We start from the raw sequence: 22,116 nt of genomic DNA, 5'->3' as shown, positions 1-22,116 counted from the left end.
GGACAATGTCCGGTCATTGTCCAGTTAATTTTGCTGGGCAGTGTATAACTAATACTCCTTGTTATACTTCTAAAAAATAACCATGGTCGTTAAACTAGGATTAAACTATTAAAACACTAAAATAATGTTCTTGTCCTTAGAAGGAAACTTATTTCTTCCCAAAAAGTATTTTTTGTCGCTTATACTCGTAATCCGTTGGTTTTTAAACCTATTTTTATCCTGGTACCAAAATATAAAAATATTATACGATTAAACCAGGTTTAGGTACCGTAATTTTGGATTGTATGTTTATTATGTTATGGACCAAGATTTGTCTTGTTTGCTTATATTAGTTTATAATTTTAGATGGCTTTTTTGTAGATATAAAAATATAATTCGTAGTAGGTATACTGAATCTTATGTCACTTGGTAAATATTATTGACCTTCATATTTTTTGTTAACAAATATTATATTAAATCTTTACACTCTTTTACACAAAAGTTTTGAACTCAAAACGATGTTTGAACGCAAACAACTTCACTACAATAGGATGAGGATAGGCAGTCTGGAGCTTCACCTTACTGAAACCATATATCATTAAAATTTGCTCCAAACTTGTTTTTCAGAAAGGGTATCTACAATTTCATTTTTAAGTATAATTTCATAATTATCGTTTGTTAAACTTTTTTCTATAAAAAGCATCCCAATTTACTGAGTACCCGCTATACCCGACAATATATTTAGGTTTTGTGGTGTGTGTGTATCACGCCAAATTGGCTGGTTCTAAACGTTGGACAAAGTTGTCCATTCGAGCAGGAAAAATGTATGTTCCCTTAAAGTGACGTCCTATGACAATCTTGTGTCATTACAATTTTATAATATAATAATGATTTTCATGTAATGTAAAGCTTATTACACCTAGATTGGTAGCTAGTTTCAAGTAGGGTAAAGTAGGGAAATAGCGGCCAGCGGAGTAATATCAACCGCTTTAAAATTCTTGTATTGTCCTGCCCTGGCACGATGTAAATGGAATGTTGGTTGCCTACAACAACATATTTTCCTGCCTATCTTCATCATCCTATTGTAGTGAAGTTGTTTGCGTTCAAACCATCGAGCAAAAAGACAAAAGAGGGAATCTAATCGTTATGAAAAGGCGACCAAAAAAGTGGCCACTGATGGCCGACATATCCGGAAATGCGAATGCGCCAAATTTAAATTTTCCGACACTTATTAACAGTAGCTATAAAATAGTTTTCAGAATGTGTCTTAGACGAGAAAATTTTAATTAAATATTAACGATAACAGTCTAAAATGTGAAACAATTGTTAAAAAACTTCAATATAAATAAGATTTCATGTGACAGTTGGGACAAATAATAACATAACCCAACTAAATTTGATTTCTTAAACAAGGAAAGACTCTCTTTCCTTGTTTAATTTGGCCTCTCAAGATGGCACTTCCTGTCTAACAATATTTTTGCCCCCACTACCTTTACATTCCCTCTTTTGTCTTTTTGCTCGATGGTTCAAACATCGTTTTGAGTTCAAAACTTTTGTATAAAAGAGTGTAAATATTTAATATAATATTTGTTAACAAAAAATATGAAGGTCAATAATATTTACCAAGTGACAAAGATTCAGTATACCTACTATGAATTATATTTTTATATCTACAAAAAAGCCATCTAAAATTATAAACTAATATAAGCAAACAAGACAAATCTTGATCCATAACATAATAAACATACAATCCAAAATTAGGGTAAACCTGGTTTAATCATATAATATTTTTATATTTTGGCACATTTATTATATTATATATTTTATTTATTTATTTTTTAGAAATATAACAAGGAGTATTAGTTATACACTGCCCAGCAAAATTAATCGGACAATGACCGGACATTAAGTTTATTTTACGTAATTTTAAAAAGTATTAGAAAAACTTAAATTATAATATGTTTTTATTTGTATGTTCAATAACAAACCATGAAATAACAAACAAATTACAAAATATTGATTTATTTAACAACAAATGAAAATTTACAATTTTTTTTTATTCTGGGGTAAAGATAGCTTTACATATTCAAGTTCGTCTTGCATTTCAAATCTCTTGCCTAGCCTAACCTGTTTACATCAGTGCTATTTTTGTGCAATTTTGAAATACCACCTTCGCTGTTTCAGTAGAAGAAATTATATCAAAATATTAACTTTAGATATTTCACTTGGAAATTTTAGTAAAGCATTAAATGTATTCAAAAATACATCACAAATTATTACATCCAATAATTAACATTTACACTTATACAATAAGATTAAGTTTTATTCTACTCTAAACTATAAATTTTGAAACGCGTAATGAGAGCGTTGAAGGAAAGTCATATATATTATCGGTACTCCAAACTGATCGAAAATAGCCTCAAAAAATACAACTCATATTTTTTCGCCTAGCACAGATATTGCCATTAAATATCGCGTGGGATAATCTGTCTTGCATAGCACCTGCATAGCATGAAAATTGCATAATGAATAGTCGACTTAAGATATTTTTCAAATCGACATCATAAAAATAAATAAAAAAAATAGATATTAAAATCGAGTATTTCCTCCTCTGATTCGAACAACAACTCTCATCTTTTCTGACAGACTGGATCAAATCAGAAATCTCGTTTTGCGGTATATATTCTCGCTCGTTTACCAGCGCCTGTTCTAACACTACCTACCACAGTTTCAAACTCGCCATAATTGTGTCTAACTACTCTTTTTAAAAAATTTTGTTAAAATCCTTTATAAAAGGTACCTATATAATTATATAGATATATAATTATATATCTTTTATAAAGGATTTTAACAAAATTTTTTGTGATACATGGTATACAGCCAGCTACAGGAACAGTTTTCTTGTGGATTTTACTCTTTTTAAGTTATCCCATAAATGCTCTATGAATTAAGGTCTGGACTTCTAAAAGGCCAAGCTAGTGTAAATTGATATGCCGATAATGTTTGAACGACATAAGTAACTGTTTTACCCTGTAGTTAAGTCAGAGTAAAACATTTTGCATATTGAAACTTCCAGACTGAATCTTTTTTCAGACTATATTAAGAATGCGACACTTGTCTGTAGTCCGAAGTCCGAAGTTTTCTTTATAGTACGAAGTGTATACCTGCTAATTTTATTCAAGGAAGTTTTCACAGTTTTTAGCATCTGATCCTTTTGGTTCAAGGAAAAGCCGGTTAATTAGAATATTTTCTGTTTCAAAATCTAATTTCAAAGACAAAAGATTATTTTTCTGATTATTATTAAATGATATATTAAACAAGTATCCTATACTCGTACCTATTAGACTTGGGCATTGATTGGGTGGTTTATAATCAATGACTTGGGTAACCACCAAACCAAATTACATTAAAATTGGGTGCCTGAATATCTTCTCCAGACGAGTATAGTAGGCACCTTACTCCTACCATGAGAATTTTCAAAATAAGAAGATTGAAGTGAAGGTCGAAAAAGCCGAATGATAAAATGAAAATGTACATAATGTAAATAGTGTGGGTAAATATAAATATAAATAGTGATCTTTTAAAATAGTCGAAAAAGATGAATGAATATTTTTTTACAAAATGCTTAAAAGTATCGTTGAGAACAGAAAATTATATGTAAGGTCCGGAACAGATTTTAATGAAAAAATAAAAATAGGTATCACCAAGTCTTTCTATAATCTTGATATTGCTGATATTTATCTTGATCTTGAATGATTTATCGAAATGTGTGGGTTTATTTATAAATTCGCGTGTTTGATGGTCACTCTAAGCTTTGGAATCGTTAAGTTGTAAAAAAGGTAAGAAACAAATTTATGTATTAAAAATAAAACCCTGTGTTAATTTTATTGGTCAAATATAACTATTTATATCATTCTAAAAATTAAGTTCATTGGAAATTGCAGTGAAAAATCAAAAATAGGTAGGTAAGTCCAGGCAATATATATGCTTTCATTTATAGTTTCATTTTTTTTCTACATTTTCATAATGGTTTTTACATAAAGAAAGAACAGCATATCTACCTAACCGATTCTGCCATATAAATATGCAATACATTTTTGTCTATAAAATATCATAGTTGAACAAAAAAGAAAAAGAAATTGGTATTAAAATTTAAAATTCATAATTTTACAATGGTGTACTAAGAAAATGTTCTGTATCAGATTTTAATTTTACTTAAGAAGACACATTTTAGGTTTCTTTATATAAAAATAATATTGGCAGGTTATTTTGATAACAGGACATTGGGAAATTTACCTTGTAATGTTGTAATCTTCTACATGTAACAACTTTTATTGCTGTACTGTTGTAATTATATAAAATTCTAATCTGCTACTTAAATTTGTTATTCATTTGTTTTTATTAGGTAATACTCATTTATGTTATCTTTATCTACAAGTTGTATTAGACTTATACTTTTTTTGTTTGTCATACTGTTAACTAAGTAAATTCTCTCAATTCTCCATCTAGGATTATTTTGCATTTAAACTTTTCATTGGTTTTTCTAATTTAGTGATTTGTTATATTCTAGATTTATAGTCATTTTTCTTCATTATTCTTCTGTGTATACTTTTATGAGTTTTTCTGCTACAAACCTCAAAGTTGTTTTTTATTTTTGTCCCAATTTTAATTGTTATTCCATTTCTTTGTTAGACCCATAGGCATTACTTAAGGTATAGTTTCACTGCAGTGTTTATTTTTTACCTTTCTTTTTCCTACATCTTCCTTGTTTTTGTCTACCATCAATGTGTCACATATATACTCTATAGAATTTTGGCTATATAAGACAGAACGCTTATCGATCTGCAATTACTTACATTATTTCTATAACCTGATTTATAAATAGGACTAATAAAACTGCAACAAAGCTATGAAACAGCTTAGTGTTATTAAGAGGCATACCAGAGATTTTCTTAGGATTGTATCTTGAAAAACTCTATACTTTTTTCTTGTCTGCTCCCAGCTTAAAAATTCAACTGGGATCTGGAAAAGTTAGAGAGAATTCAAAGAAGATTTCTGATATACTGTTCTTTTAAATTGTTAGACCATATTATTATTCTGGTATGATCAATTTCATGAATCTGGATTCTCTTCTTACTAGAAGATTTAACTTTGACTTGATCTTTATTTTTAAGCTTGTTAATGGAATAATCTAATCTCCTGACTTGCTTCAGCTAATTGTTTTTTCATATTCCTTTCCGTTCACTGCATCAGAATTCACTTTTCCATGTTCCCCATCTCAGAACTAATTATGCTACAAATATAGGTATGGTCTGACTTCTCAGGCATGCTAATCAAATACCTCTTGAGATAGATTTGTTTCTTACGTATCAGTAGCTTTAGGTACTAAATAGGAACTAGATTTCTACAAAATTGTACAAATATCTGAATTTAGAGAAAAACAAAATTTATAAGGAATGGATTAAAGAACACCTACATTTTTGTAGTAATACGTATGTCACAAATCACAACTACCGGTTCAATATATAACAAATCTGTGCAAATCTTAGCATATGCTGATGATATCAATATTGTTGGGAGAACCGAAAACGCAGCACGAGAGGCGTACGTAGCATTAAAGGAAGCGGCTAGAAAAATGGGTTTAATAATAAACACCAATAAAACAAAATACATGAAAATAGGTACGCAACCACAAACACTACGGCCACTTGTTATAGAAAATTACGTCATCGAAGCAGTTAACGAATTTGTATACCTGGGAACGCTCGTCAATTCTGAAAATGACACTACCGCAGAGATAAACCGCAGAATCTGCACGGCTAATAGATGCTATTTTGGGGTTAATCTCCTTTTTAAATCTACAGCTATATCAAGAAATACAAAAGTAAAACTCTACAAAACAATAATACGCCCAGTCCTAACATATGGTTCAGAAACCTGGACTTTAACAAAAAGCAATGAAAACATGTTAGGATGTTTCGAAAGAAAAATACTAAGGCGCATCTATGGAGCGGTAAATGAAAATCGTGTCTGGAGAAGACGATACAACTTCAAACTCTATAGGATATACCAGGAACCAGATATCGTAAAACACATAAAGATAGGAGATCTGAGGTGGGTAGGCCATGTAATGCAGATGGAGCAAACCGACCCAGCTAGAAAACCCTCCTTGATAGACCTATTCGTCAAAGAAGAAGAGTAAGACCCAGAACAAGATTCCTAGATAACATCGATGAAGACATGAGAAATATGGAAATACGTGCTTGGCGGAGGAAGGCGATGGATAGGGACTACTGGAGAAAAAATTTCTTGGGGAGGCTAGGACCCACACAGGGTTGTAAAGCCAAAATGATGATGATACATTTTTGTAATACTAAGTATTGAGAATAAAATATACTTGGATAAACAGAGAATATACAGAACACTCAACTGTTGATGGTTTTGTCAATTTCTTTAGCAGTCTCCATAATCCTTCTTTTTTCCTGCCTAGATCAGTGGAATCATAGACTTGATATCAATCACAGCCATATTCACTCCTTAAGGGTTTACATAGGATAGGTCTTGTATTTTCAAAAAATCATAAACTATAAGAAAATTTTTAGAGTTTTTTAATTTTGATGAACCTGTATATTCTGCCTACTGCAAAAAAATTCTGGATGAGCAAAACTGCTGGAAAAAATCAACAATTTTCAATATTTTTAGCTGAAATTTTTTTACAACTTATTTAAATGCTAAACTTTTCTGTGTAAATTTTAAATAAAATAGATTTTTGATTTTTAAAATACAATTCTTTAATAAAGTTTTGTTTTTTTTCTTCAATACCTATGTAACTCCTTAAATATTAAAATTTGTGACCTTCTAGCATGCTTACAGTATCTTAATACCAGTAAAGGTCCTGGTCCAGTTAGAATATCTAACTTGTTTTTAAGGTATTGTATGTTCTCTTTATGTAGACCTTGGGGGTTTATTTTTAATAAATTTCTGACTCGAGGGTCACTTTCCATCACAATTTAAGAGAGTTTTGTTAAGCCCATACACAAATGTGATGATAAATCATTGATTTCTAATTATCATTTCATTACAATTCTTTCTGCTATTTCTAAAATTCTGTAATTGAAAGAAACAAACAAAAAAAAAAAGGAAGATCAAAGAAGCTTATAAAGGCGTCATCCTACTAAATGACGAACAATGTGTAGCAAACTCATCAATAGAATGTAGCAGGCTCTGGTTACCAATACTGAAAGAAGAAGTCAGCAGTAAGAATATACCAATAGAAGGTGTTAATAAAAGGTCACGAGGGACATCATCTACGTATAATTAACTACATAAGTAGAGAAAGATCAAAAGTTGATATGAAGCCGAGGGTACATTATAACCTCTCAGAATTTCACTTAAAATATGGCTATTTGCCTACAAGATCGAGGCCAAATAAGTCAATTGTTACATGGACTGCCATACAGTGCCTATTACAGGTTAACACCATCGAATATATACTAACTAGAGGTAGCCTTTCATTGCTCTGAGCGCTGGATGTGTACTGACAGAGAAAGCGAATAAAGCTACACGCTATCTCTCTCGCACGTTGTTCCTAACAGTTCAGCTTTTGTACACGAAAGTAGAGGGTTTTGAGACCGATCAATCAGAGCGAAGTGCAAAGGATGTCGTTTTATTTGCTTTCTCTCTCCCGCGGTATTCGTCTCACGATCAGAGCATGAATGTTGCCTTTAGTTAGTATATGCTCGAAGATTAACACTAACAATTTCTTGGTTTATAATTTTTTTTTTTTGAAAACGATTTCCGCATTGAAAATCGAAATGACAAACCAAATTCTTATTACAATAAATTGTGGTTTAATCCGTTATGAAATAATATCTAACTAGGAGTTGAATTTGGCGTTTGTCGCTAAATGAGCATTTTGCTCTCATTGTTAATAAAATGATGACCATCTACTCTTGACTTCTTGTTGTTCTCGCCCAGAGAATAGGTAAGCCATAAAAACACATTCAGTTTATAGGCCAACAATGCCTGGTTCCAGTCAAGTCGTCTTACCTTATAGGGTTTTTCTCTTTCATGGTATTTAATGTTATACAGAGTATCCAGAAACTCTCCTGTTAAACGAAAATCGCATATATAGTAGATTCCATATATTCCATCAATAGTCCATACTACTATTCTAGTTTTCTGAGTTGAAATCGTCATGTTAAATTATTTTGCTCTTGTGTTAAATCTGTTAACTAGTATTTTAAGGCTATCTTCATTTTGGAGATGGAGAGGGAGAGTGCCCACCAAACTGGCATGGCTAGCGCGCGTCTAGCATGTTACTTAAAATGTAACCAATGCAAACGAATGATTCAGTGCACACCAAAATGACAGTGATAGTGTTGTCATGCAGCTTGCTACTCCACGTCGTTTTTAAAAAATAGAGCTTGTTTTACTTTTTGCCACGTGCTACTTGCATTTTGCATGTGTGTTTGTTAAAAAATTTAAATATGGAAGACAGTGCAGAATTTCATATTCGCTTTGTCTCAATAATTGAGAAATTTCCAGGTATCTATGACAACACAATTCTTTAAATACATTAAATCTACTATGCCCTTGCATCTCTTTCCAATAAGGGTGTACCCAAAACTGACATTTCGGAAGAGTTTTGTTGCCAGAGGACGACATTTTAAATTTAACTAGCCTTTTTAATGTCATGCTACTTTAGTGTGCGCTATCTGCCACGCCAGTGCCATGCCCGTGCTGTCACTGCCACGCCCGTGCTATGTCACTGCCACGCCCGTGCTATGTCACTGCCATGTTACAGCAGTTTGGTGGGCGCTCTCGCTAACAGAAAATTTTAATTTTATTGTTCCCCGTTCTATATCTTCTTCCTTTGTTGACGGTCTTTATGACTTCATCCATGATTAGATTGAATATTATGGGGCTTAGTGAATCCCCCTGTATGTATAGTATGTATAGGTTCCGTAAGTTGTCCATCTGGTTGTTTTGATAAAATCGAGCAGGGTATCTTTATGATCAATAAAATAGCCCATATTTGTCCACTGCTGAACGTAGGTCTCCCGTAAAATTTTCCACCTATTTCCGTATTTAATATTAAACTCGACTTCTTGGATAATTCTTGGTTTATTGAAGCTATGATTCTGGATGGGGGCTATGATTATGGAGTTTTCAATATCCATTTTGTGACTTTTATAAAGAATTGATTTTGGACACACTACAGACAAATAAATGGTGCCCCAATGGGCTCCCCACTATCACCAGTAGTTGCCAATATCTTTATGGAAGACTTCGAGACCCGAGCACTATCAACATCAATGCTCAAGCCTACATATTGGCTACGATATGTTGACGATACATTCGTCATTTGGTCCTATGGCAGGAATGCTTCGGTGTCTTTTCAAACCCATCTGAATGGTATACATCCTAGTATCCAGTTCAGGATAGAGGTAGAGTGGAAACTGATTTATCCCTACCGTTTCTCGATGTTATCATAAAGAAAAACCAATCCCGAGGTTTTCGTCACTCTTTTTATCGAAAACTTACTAACACCAATCGTTACTAGCATCTCAACTCTCATCATCCGTATTCACAAAATAATTCAGTCATTAATAGGCTTGTCTCCAAATCAATCACCTTTGCGATGATGCAATTAGATCCACTGCCACACAACCCAAAGACTCGGACCCTCATCATACGAAAGCTTTTCTTCCTTACATCAAAGGTGTCACTGAAAAAATGGGCAAAATTCTAAAATCAAGAGGAATAAAGATACCATAAAGATATTTACCCACCAACAAAAACTTTCATCCCTTGTCCGATCAATCAAAGACAACATTCCAAATGAACAACACGGAGTTTATAAAATTCCTTGTGCAGACTGTCGCCGATCCTATATAGACCAAACAAATCGTAGAATCCAAAATAGGATTTATGAACATTCCATTTCTGTTCGCAATTCCGACTCAATTTCAGCTCTAGGTCAACACCATCTTCATACAGGTCACAAAATTGATTTTGAAAACTCCAGAACCATAGCCCCCATCATCCGGTATTGGGGCTATGGTTCTGGGCTATAATATGTATATATATATATATATATATATATATATATATATATATATATATATATATATATATATATATATATATATATATATATGTATATAGAAGCAAATAAATTTTGCGAAAGCTTGATAAAAGAACAAAGAGTTTTACTTATAAAGTAATCATGCCCTAATAATTACTGCAACCTCAAAATAAAACTTTAGTTTATATATATATATATATATATATATATATATATATATATATATATATATATATATATTATTCAATATAATTATATTTTATGATAATTAATTTTAAAATGTAAATTGTTTAAGATCATTATTTGTATTTTACATTTTACAAGAAATTTGAGCCATATCGTATTTGTAGCCGTACCGTATATTAATATCGTATTTCTTGCGAACGAGTTTTTTCATTGCTATGTTTTTTACCAAGTTTACTTGGTTACAATAGTTAAATACTAAGTTAAATAGTTAAAACTAAAATGGTGAAAAAATAATTTCATCAATTGCCTAATCATATTTTAAATTTGTCGAAATAATTATCGTCGTTATTTCAATCGTGTACCAAATCATTTTGTAGTGAAGTTATAATCACTTTTTTAAATAATAGATACGATTTGCATGATTACTTTACATAGTTAGTGTTGAGGTTTTGGGAGGTTGTGACATAATATTGTTTAAACAATTTTAACGAAAGGTAAGGTATATTTAATAAATAAAATGTTTAAATTTGCCAAATATGATATATTATATTGTTTTTTGATTTTGAGATAAAATTGTAATTTGTGACATATTTGTTATTACCATAACTATTTATTAACAGTATCTACATTTTTTTCATACCTGTCTCTCTGTTCTTCATCATGGATTAGGATTATTATAATAAATTCACTTAGTGGGCTTAACGAATCACCTTTCCTGTGACTCCGCTTTGTACTGATATAGGGCTGTGTTAGTTTTTCATTTATCTTTGTCTGCATGGGAGTAGATGTTTTCGATGGTTTGTCTAATATTGATTGGTATATCTCTTTTATATAATAGATCTAACACATCTCCGACTTGGATGCGATCGAAGGCCTTTGTTGGGTCTATGAAGCATAAATATGCCGGTTTGTTATATTCAATGACCTTTTCTGTGATTCTGTGACTACAAAAGCTTGAATGCGGTGTTCGGTAGATTTATGGAATAGAATAGAAATATCCTTTATTGTCACTGAAAATTGTACAATTTTATGGACAAAGCTTACAAAAAGGAAAATAACGATATAAAGATACTAAAATAAAATACACAATCCGTTGCAAAAGTTAAATAAATTGCAAATTGCATAATAAAAACTTACGAACTTAATTTGCGAACTTACGAAGTTGCTGCATGTGACACCCAACTATATACAAAAATACTTTGGTTACTTGTACATAAAGGTACTGCAATTTTTTAGATATTCGTTAAGAAACTCTTCTACTGAATAATATGGTCTTTCAGATAGATAGGCTTTTGTCATTTTACGGAACTTAAGGAAATAAGTTGCAAAGGAAGATAGTTGTATAATGTTTTGGCCGAATATAATATAGATTTCTTTACTAACTCAGTCGACGGGATTGGTAAATACACATCTAAGCTTGAATTTCTGGTGGAGTAGTCATGATTAGGTCTTGCTGGAAAAACATGTAGGTGTTTACGAATTAAGCAAACAGTTTTAAAAATATATAAAGAGGGAAGCGTTAAAACCTCGTGATTTTTAAAGTAGCTTCAGATGTGTTGGTCTTCTGAGGCCAAATACATACCGCATTGTTCTTTTTTGTAATTTAAAAATAACTTCAGATTGGGCAGTTATACTGGAACACCAAAAAGGAAGATCATATCGAAGATGAGACTCGAACAAAGAAAAATATGTTATTTTGGAAGATGCTAAATTGATTTCCTTCGAAACAGATCTTATTGCATAGCAGGCTGAGGCTAGTTTCTTACTTAACAAATCGATATGAAGGGACCATTTAAGGTTGCTGTCTATAAAACTGCTAAGACAGTTTACAGAATCAACGATACTGATCTGGCTGTTATTAAGAAACAAATGTTGAAGGGCTCCCTTGCAGGATAATGCTACTGTTTTATTCACGTTAAAAGAGAGTAAATTAGAGTCGGACCAGGTTTTTATTTTAAGTAGATTAGAAGTTAAAGTTGCATGAAGAGTTGCAATATTAGAGTTCATCCAGGTGATACTGATATCATCAGCAAAGTGAAAAATTTAAGGAAGAGTAAAGGACCCAATACTAAACCTTGTGGTACTCCACATACAATGCTTTTGTGACTAGAGTCAGTATCATTTGCTTAAACTAGTTGTTTCCTATTTCTCAAGTAAGAAATACCTCGAATTCCGTAGAAATTTAGTTTTTTTTTTATCAAAATGTGATTTACACAATCAAATCTTTGGCATAGTCACAAAAAACAGTGGCACTGTAAAGATTATTGTTTAGTGCTTGATAGACCTCATGTAGTACAGAAAACATAGCATCACTGGTACATTTATTAGATAAAAAGCCGAACTGACTTTGTGATAAAATGTTTTCAACGAGAAAGAACATAAGTCGGGCTTTTATAAGTCTCTCAATAATTTTGGATAGGACCGGTAGTAATGGACTAGGTCTGTAGTTGAAGACATGCGATTTTTTACCACTTTTATGAAGAGGAATAATAATGGCTGTCTTTAGGCACTCTGGAAATATACCTTTTTCAAAGGAATCATTAATTAGTGAGACCAGGACTTCCAACACATTTTTTGGGAGATTTAAGAAATTTTTTATGGATAGTCCATCAGTACCACAGAAAGATTTGCTTTTGATACTACTGATTGTTTGGATCAGTTCAGATTTATCAACTGGTCTTATAAATAATGAATTCGAGACCTTTTTTAAATTTGGGAGATAGGAAATAGGATCTTGTTGTGGCAAAATAGTTGATGTTAAATTTTTACTCACATTAACGAGGTATTCATTTAGATTTCCAGGGTTTGGAAGAGAAAATGTTTGAGCTGTGTTAGTTTTATTTCGAAGATCGTTTATTATGGACCAAGTTTCCTTTGCAGCATTTTTAGAGCTTCCCAGACGATTTTGATAGTACATTTTTTAACTGTTTTGATAAGTTTTAGATAGGTTCCTCTGTACTCTGTAATTCCTAATTACTGAAGTTATAGTCCACGTCCACAAAGAGAAAGTGCTACCTAGAAGTCAAGCACATATTTTGGAATTTTCGTAAATTCTGAGCGGAAAAAATCCTACCTAAACGTTGAGTTTTCGAGGTTGGTTTGTTAAGAGTGATAAACTTGGTATATACTGCTTCATGATCAGCAATATAATCAATTATGGTAGATGTTCTTTTTGAAATTCTTGTAGGAATTAACGTGCATTGTGAAACCATACGATTAGAATATATTGACCGAGGATAATTCGAGAGCACAAGCAACAGCCTAATTAATATTAAAGTCACAGCATAGAATTTTTCTGCTTTTATTGGGCAGGTCGTCTAACAAATTTAGTAGGTTCTGAAAAAATAGTTTTGTGGAAGAATCAGGTGATCTAAAATGCAAATAATGTATAGATTAAGATTCTTGTTATAAACCAATGAAAACTGATTTAATAAATATATTATTTGTAGACAGAATTAGAGTACCACCATGAGCTCAACTTGGGCGATCTTACTTAGCGAGGATACTTAGCAATTGTGGTATATTTTTCTACAAAAAAGAGGCTCGTTAACTTCAAACCAGTGCTCGCTAACCGCTACTAGCGGGGCGAATCCAAATTCCTGTAGAAACAAAAATAATTTATCTGTTTTATATCTTATAGAACGGATATTAATCAGAACCCTGCTAATTTATACATCTATGGTTTTTGAGGCCTTCTTTGGCTCCTTTTTTGAACATAAATATCATGCTATTTCTCGTACGTCTGGTATATTGCGTTGTAATATTATTTTTTGGACAAGTTTTGTGATCTTTAGGGTTATACTTTCTCCTCCATATTTCAGGGTCTCATTTGTTTTGTCATGTAACGTATAATATACTATACAGGCGATGCTGCACTAATCGCCGAGACCGAAGATAATCTCCAAAAGATTTACAAACTATTTAGTCGATCTAGCCGAGATTTAGCACACTTCAATAACTCATTAATTGTCATAATTTCAAGTATTTATAATACATGTCATTATGCAAGAAACATAGTTATTAACATTTATAAATTACTACAAAAATAAGGGTTTTTGCAATTATCTCGGTTAATTGTTTACGTATTTAAATTTAGAAATTCGCAAATTAAGAAACTTTTTAAGATCTACAACTTTTATTTGAGCCATTTTTCTCTAAAATGTACAAAAAAAACGATTTATTAGTAAAACTTGATTTTTTTCACCTTTTTAAATTGTAAAAAAAATCAGCTGTATGTCTTCAAGGAGTTGTCATCAGCTATTCCTCATATACCTTTTAGAACCTTCAAAAACCTGTATAAGATTTTTTTCATTTTTTTAATACTGGCCTATAAGGTAGTCTTGGATTGGACTAAGAGCTTTTTCATCTTCATATATTCTTATATAATATGTTATTCAATAAAAATGATAGCGGGCATAGTAATAAATATTGGTTAGCTAATTTAATGAAATGAATATTTTATATTTATTAAATATTCTGTAATGTTTTAATTCGTTTTTATTTTTCAGAAAAGAGGAAAATGCAAGGCGCTAAACGCGTTTTGGTTTTCTGCTTGATGACAGCAATTCTTCCGACGATCCTGATAATTATACCACTTTATCTCCGACATCATGTCTTCGCTGACATCGTGTATCCTGTTTCCGAATCAGATGTTTTGGCTATATCCGAAGGAGTTTCCTCCATTTTTTGTGAATCGATAGGATTGAAGATGAACACCAGTTTTAATGCGTTTCAACTACCGAGTAAGCCAAAGAAAAGTGGAAAAATTAAACATATTAGGTATGTAGTCTTTTTATATAGAGGTATATAAATCAAACTCTTAAAAATAGTATGTTCTAAATTATTATAACCTCTATTGATCATATCAAAAAAGTATTTCTGTAAGAGTATAAATTAATTTAATTATTTCAGGATTTCTCCTACTTTTTATGGATTATGGTTGCCACTGAGCTACGGCTGCCACTCTTCTTCCGATAATATGGATAACTCATTTACTAAAAAATCTATATTTACACGGTTGTCTTTTTCTCGCATACCTTGAGCCCTATAAGATCGTCGGATGTTACTGTCGTCTATTCATCTTCTATCCATTTCTTCACTACTTCCGGTTTTCTGCTATATCCTTCATCTGTTGCAACGTTTTCTCCCTCCTACCCGATTTCCTGGATTTGTTCCACCCACCTCTTTCTAGACCTATCCCCTCCTTTCCTTCCCTGTCTTTCGCCCTTTATCATTTTCTTGACTAATCTATTCTCGCCTATTTTAGTAATATGTCCATACCAGTTCAGTTTTCTTCTTTCTTCATTTATTGGTTCCTGTTTTAACTCGTTTTTGATAGTTTAGTTTCTATCCAGCTTCGTCTTCACAGCTACTTTGCTGTTACTTCATTACTGGTACATTTATGGTATTTCCATGACTTTTACGAGTTTGCTCAATTGAAACACATCTTTGGCCGAGAATAAATTTATTGGCAAATATATATATATATATATATATATATATATATATATATATATATATATATATATACAACTAATTATGTACCTTTACAATTAAGGTACATATCCCATTATTTCACCAATTGATGTATACCCTGCTTAAATAATTATTCTGGCCGTTGCTCGAAGAATTCTTTTACGGTATTTTGTACTTCTTCATCCGACTGAAAACGATTACCTTTTAACGCCTTTTTCAATGGCCCAAAGATATGAAAATCACAAGGCAATAAATCGGGACTGTAGGGTAGATGTTCTAATATTCTCTATTTCTTTCATTGTAGATTTTCTTTCACTACTTCGGTAACCCGAGGCCGAACATTGTCGTGCACAAAAATGATACTATGTGAGAGCTTAGACGTAGACGAAGCAATATTACTCTCTCAAAGTGAAGATAATCTACAACGTATGCTGCGCCAATTTAATATAACCGCCCTAAAATTTCATGTTGATTTACCCAAAAAAAAAACAAAATGCGTGGTTATAACAGCAAATTTACCAAGATGTAAATTGGAGCTGGAAGGTCAGATGATAGAACAAGTGATGGAGTTTAAACATTTAGGCATCACATTATCTAGCTACGGAAAGTTCGAAGTAGTGTTGTATTATTCGCGATTGATTCGTTCGTTTTTATTCAATCACTTTAAAGTATTGAACGACCGAATCTCGCTAGTTCATAACGATCGAATCGTACGGTGACAAAAATATATTGATCAACCGCCGACGGCGCCGATCGAGATTGAACCAAAACAAAATCGCACAGCCAATACTCTCATAGTCTCATTACTTTCGGCCATTCCTCACTTGCGACGAGGAACGATATATGCCATGCGGCTGAATGATTGCGTTCGCTTGAATGATTGAAAAAATAAAATACTACATATTTAATTAAGAATTGCGAGCAAGGTAGCGATTTAGCTACAGACCGGGAGTATTGGAGTTGGAAAATATTCTATCGGGCCCAAGTGATTGCTTTCACTTGTGTTGTTAATAGTTATTAGGTAGTTAATTAGTTAGGTAGGTAATTAAATCTAAGCCCTACTCCTACGCCTTTAATAAAACTGTTTTATTAATCTAAGGTTTTATACTTATTGCTGAGTCATATTACTGAGTCATCTCCTTCAAGACATCACTTAATACTATTGGTTCGTAAATTTGTAACTATTTTACTTAGGCAATAAATCGACACAAACTTCCAGGACTTATTAGCGCGAAGATAATTATTATAATAAAAAGTTGTATTCCTTGGAGAATAGAGTAAATATGAGTAAAATGATTGACATATATATATATATATATATATATATATATATATATATATATATATATATATATATATATATATATATATATATATATATATATATATAAATAAAACTTTATTTTATATATATATATATATATATATATATATATATATATTGACGTATATTTAGATATTTAATAAAAAGCTAGAAATAAACAATCTCTTTTTATTAGGTTAAAGAAATCGATGACTTTACCAGATGACACGTTGGAATATTGGGGATTTTATTTACTTCAGGGATCTACAGTTAAATTAAAGGTAATAATAAGAATAGTGCCATTACAGTACAGTTACGAGTATATTAAAGACACTGGAACAATTTAAATATAGGTAATATCCATCGTTCAGACTTAGTTAAAATATGGTTTCACGCAGCCCACCTCTTGGGATCATCTTTGAAAATAATCGGATTTGAAAGCTGAAAATATTATGTAACTCTTCATAAATGTAGCTTGTCTACACATCTAAAATATTTATCTCATTATCACTACTGGTAAAACCGGAAGTCGTAATCAACTTTATTTTTAATGAAACGCCCGGAATATTATTGTATTTTTAGATTCTCTCTAAAATTTTGGATATATTTTGTATAACGAACGACACATCAGCAATTGATATCTGTTAAATTATTCATGTTTTCAAAAATGTCGACAGATAGGTTACGATCACATCACACTTCTAAATACAGGCTATGCCATCATTTAAATTGTAAACAACAGTGTATTTTACAATGAAACACCCTGTATTTTATGACTTACCAAATAAAACGTATCATTAAAAACGTATTAAGGTTATCTACAACTGAAGTTTTCTGTTCTGGAAGTCGTCATCTTCCATTTCTTCATGACACCCATTCCAGAATTCTGGAACCCCGTAACAGCTGGTGCAGATATGTGGATGGGTACTTTATGTTTTTGGAGTCACTTGATAATCTCCAAAATGTATTTGCCGTCTTCAATCTAATCCCTGGCAGTTATGAAAGATATGGTTGACTTTTTCAGGTCCTCTGCTGCAGAGTATGCAGCTTAAGTCTCCATGAATCAGTCACATTGTATGCAGGTGTCCCTTGACTCGCGTATGTCCAGTAAGAAAGACTATTAAGGCGGGGTCCCACCAGTCGCGCTATTCTGCGCTGCGCCGCTCTGCTTCGAGCAGCACGGAGCAGAACTACACAGAGCGGCGCAACTTTGCGCATGTGATTCTAGAGGAACAAATAAGTTCCAGTTTTTATTTACGCGCGCACGATGGAAACAAAATTAGCAATAGCAAGTGCTGCTGTTATAGTAATTAACCATTTTTTATAAGAAAAACAAAAGACCCAGAGGAAACGTCGTTATTGGGTTACACCAGTATTTAAAAGTAGACAAGTTTATAATGGAAATAATCTTTTAAGTGATTTAGTTGCAGGACAGTTTCAAAATTTTTTTTCGTATGTCGTTACACGATTTCGAGTACCTGTTTACAATGATTGAACCAGTAATAAGAAAGAGATGAAACAAAGCATTTATCAATGTCTACTGAAATTAAAATGTAAAATTAGCTTTGCCTGTGTCCATTGACTTTTTCATTTTCACCTTTTCTCTTCTATATGAAGACAACAAAGACGTCATCTTTGTTTTAGCTTCAGCGACGGAACAACCGATATGGTCTGCAATAAATACCCATGCATCATATTTCTTACCTTTTATATGATAATTATTTCTTTTCGGATTCCACAATTCCGGTTTGTCTCTGTATGCCTAAATAAGTTTTTCAACTTCTTCATGATTCCACTCAAAACTCATTGCGGAGATAGTACAGAAACACAATAATCTGTAAAAATGGTCTTCAATCACAAACACCGTTCCAACTAAACGCGCACTTTTCTTTGATCTACACTACTTTACCGACAACCAACGGATAATGTTCGTTCTTGTTTGAACTTGCACGGCGCAGCGCTACTTGTCGTTCCCACTAGTCGCTCAAGCTCGCTCCGCGCACAAATGAACCAAAACAAACAGCGCGGCGCAGCGCAGCGCGACTGGTGGGACCCCGCCTTAACGGTTCTAAGATAATTCCTGCATTACTCTAGCCAGATTAGGGCATGTCCATCCAATATATATTTTATATACATGATATCCAGTAGGAGATGCGTTTAGATCCACGGCTTTTTCCGGTCTCGGACAGTGCTTTTTGGCGCTCCTAAGCGGGGCCCTGGACCGACTTATTTTGTAGCTGATCTTTTTTTAGCAAGTGTATCAGCTCTTTCATTGCTGTGTTTTTTTTTTATACCAGTGCAACATTGACTAGAGACTACCTTATGGCTCTTGAGGTTAAGCCCCTATAGTCGCTTAACTGACGTTAATATTTTTGCCGTTCATTTTTGTTTAATATTAATAATTTAACAATATGAATATGCAAACTTTCCCACTTTAATTGCTATTATTATAATCGTGTTATCTGCATTACTGTTAACAATGTAACTGTTATGTTACAATAAATTATTTAAATCTTTTTATGTTTGCCAATATGAATAATTTTAGCTACTACAAACACACCTTTTGTTATTATTCAAATGAAATGAATTTAAATTTTTGTTTATAACGAATCCAACTAAAATATTGTCCAAACCATTCAAGTATCTTCCAGATATTTACTGACCAAGAAAATGCAAATTTGCATTTGTAATAGCAATAATAATTGATTTAGTCCTTTCTGGTTGGTTGTACTGACGTATAGAGTATGGAAGAAATAATGTTTCATGTCTACAGAGCTCTCAATGTAGATATAAGACATAATGTGAAAGAAAGTGCAGTCCGATGCTTCTAGTTTATACAAGTAACTGTTTTATAGGTCCAAACACTACAATACTTTTTTACTTTATGCTTGCTAGTCTCTTGGACCCCTAGCAGCTATGTGCTTGGCTCAAGAAATGAATTATCAATACAACAATAATAATATTGTGTTATTGAAATAAAATTACTAAATGATATCTTTATTAATGAATGTCGTAATAATTGGACTATGATTGAACGAATTTAAAACGGAACATACGAAATCAATGTATTTCGGCTCAACTCCGCTCTAGGTGGTTGGCCAACAAAAGGTTGTCAAATAATTATATTATAAAAATCCAATACTTCAGCGGGCTGCTGGATTCGGAACTCATTCAAGAACAAGTCAAAACTCCACGCAAATAGGTTGCCTAGAATCACTGAAAAAACTAGACTAAACAAGCAGTTATTATGCTGTCAAACCACTTATCGCTTCCTTATAGTCCAAGAGATAGAGCCGAAATTTTGAACTGATCAGTAATATGACATTTCTCTATTGGAATATATTCATTATCACTGGGTTAAGACTTTGCCTTACAGGCGGACGCCCCTCGTGGTACAGGGGGTGGCTATACAGGGATGAAGTTGTAATTTTTTTCGGAAAAATTAACGATCGATAATATGGCTGAAAATTTGCCCAGAGTAAGATCTTGGTTCCAGAGGTATAACTAGACGAAATCCCAAAGGGCGGACGCGAGAGTGGATACATAAGGTGTGGCGGACAGGGGTGAAATTGCAATTTTTTGGGGAAAAATTAACGATAAGTAATATGTCCGCCATTTTCATGGCTCATTATTTAGCCCCTAAAAACTTTAAATCCAAAAGGGCGGATAGCTGGGTTGGTACAGAGAGCCACAAAACGGGGTCAAATGTACCACTTGCCTGCGCATTTTAGGTCTCGGTAACAATTTTCAAACTGATTTTATTATGATATTTTTATACCGATTGATTTGAAAATTTGTATGCTCACTTCTGTTACTATTCTGAGAAGCGTCAAGTAGAGTTTTCCTCAAAATTTTCCAAAAAAATTTCCGTAAATGAAAATTTTCGTAATTTTTTGAGGTAAAATCTAATTTGTAGAATCCTTTCGATTTTCTGTCAGTTATACCATGATTTTTTTCCAAAAATATTCAAACGATTTTCCGATAAGAAAAAAAAATTTAGAAAAACTTTAAAAATTTCGTCATTTTTCTCACTCTCATTGATGTCATCACATTCATCATCTTCGTCACTTTCACTTTCAATAATATCACATTCATTATCTGCTTCATTTTCAATCACTACTTCTCGAACTGATTCTGACATCTGAGGTCCACTAAATCATTTGAATTTATATGTTTCATCTTCAAACTCCCAACCATGTTCTTCAACAATCAATTCTGTTGGTACTTTTTTATGAGCATTTGTCCAGTTATACCATGATTTGTTTTCCAAAAATATTCAAACGATTTTTCCGATAAGAAAAAAAAATTTAGAAAAACTGTTCTAAAACATTTGATAAAACTCTACGTCATCGTCTGAATCTTTTATAGAATATTTTGTAGTTTTAAAATGATATTATGATAATGTTTTTTTTTTCAAACTAAAGTCATATTTACTTTACAAATCACATTTTTTTCTTAAATATAAATATTTTACGAATTAATTTTTAATTGAATAAATGTTTGATATTTGATATTTTATTAAAGTAATTTTATAATGTTAACTATTAAATATTTTTGGTATAACAAATAGTAATTTTACTTATTTTTTATTACAATAAAAATGTTTTTAAATTTATATTGCATAAATAATGATTGTTCAGATATAAGAAAAATTTGATTTATTATTACATTAATAATCAATTACAAAATATATTATTTCTATTTATCAATAGGTAAAATTCAATTTGTAGAATTCCTTTAACATTTTACAAATAATTATTAATAAAAATCAATTTAATAGTGGAATTATCAATTTTTTAAGTTTTGAAATTTACTTTGTAGATATTTTCAATATTTTTTTTAACTTTCAAATTGATTGAATTTTTTTTCATTAGTTAATTATAATTTTACAAATTCTGTTTGGACATTAATTTTGCATCATTATTATTTTAAAATATTAAAATAATAATGATGCGCGTTAATTTAGATCAGTAGTTCTAGACGCATGCGCTAAATGTAATAAGTATCAAGATGCTTTTATTCAACTTGGTGAAACTGACTTCGATTGTAATGAAGTTTTTGAAACCTTAGAAACTTTCATATG

At 31.9% G+C, this 22,116-nt stretch overlaps 1 protein-coding gene across 3 annotated transcripts in view; it reads left to right on the top strand.

Annotated features, from left to right (window-relative positions):
- Positions 1-22,116, top strand: part of LOC140448139 (uncharacterized) — a 45,530-nt gene that overhangs the window by 11,556 nt on the left and 11,858 nt on the right. Inside the window, exons 1-3 of one of the 3 annotated variants that reach the window (XM_072541226.1) lie at positions 3,510-3,818; positions 14,764-15,034; positions 17,230-17,314. In XM_072541226.1, coding sequence (XP_072397327.1) covers positions 14,775-15,034; positions 17,230-17,314 — 345 coding nt within the window. In that variant the 5' untranslated portion in view covers positions 3,510-3,818; positions 14,764-14,774. Of the gene's footprint in view, positions 1-3,509; positions 3,819-10,568; positions 10,750-14,763; positions 15,035-17,229; positions 17,315-22,116 lie in introns of those variants that run through there. The other 2 variants (XM_072541227.1, XM_072541225.1) reach the window with 2 other exon arrangements.

The sequence above is a fragment of the Diabrotica undecimpunctata genome, chromosome 8 (assembly GCF_040954645.1).
Source record: "Diabrotica undecimpunctata isolate CICGRU chromosome 8, icDiaUnde3, whole genome shotgun sequence".
NCBI classification, from domain to species: domain Eukaryota; kingdom Metazoa; phylum Arthropoda; class Insecta; order Coleoptera; family Chrysomelidae; genus Diabrotica; species Diabrotica undecimpunctata.
The sequence above is the reverse complement of the archived record's forward strand: the minus strand, read 5'-3'. Positions and strand labels throughout refer to the sequence as shown.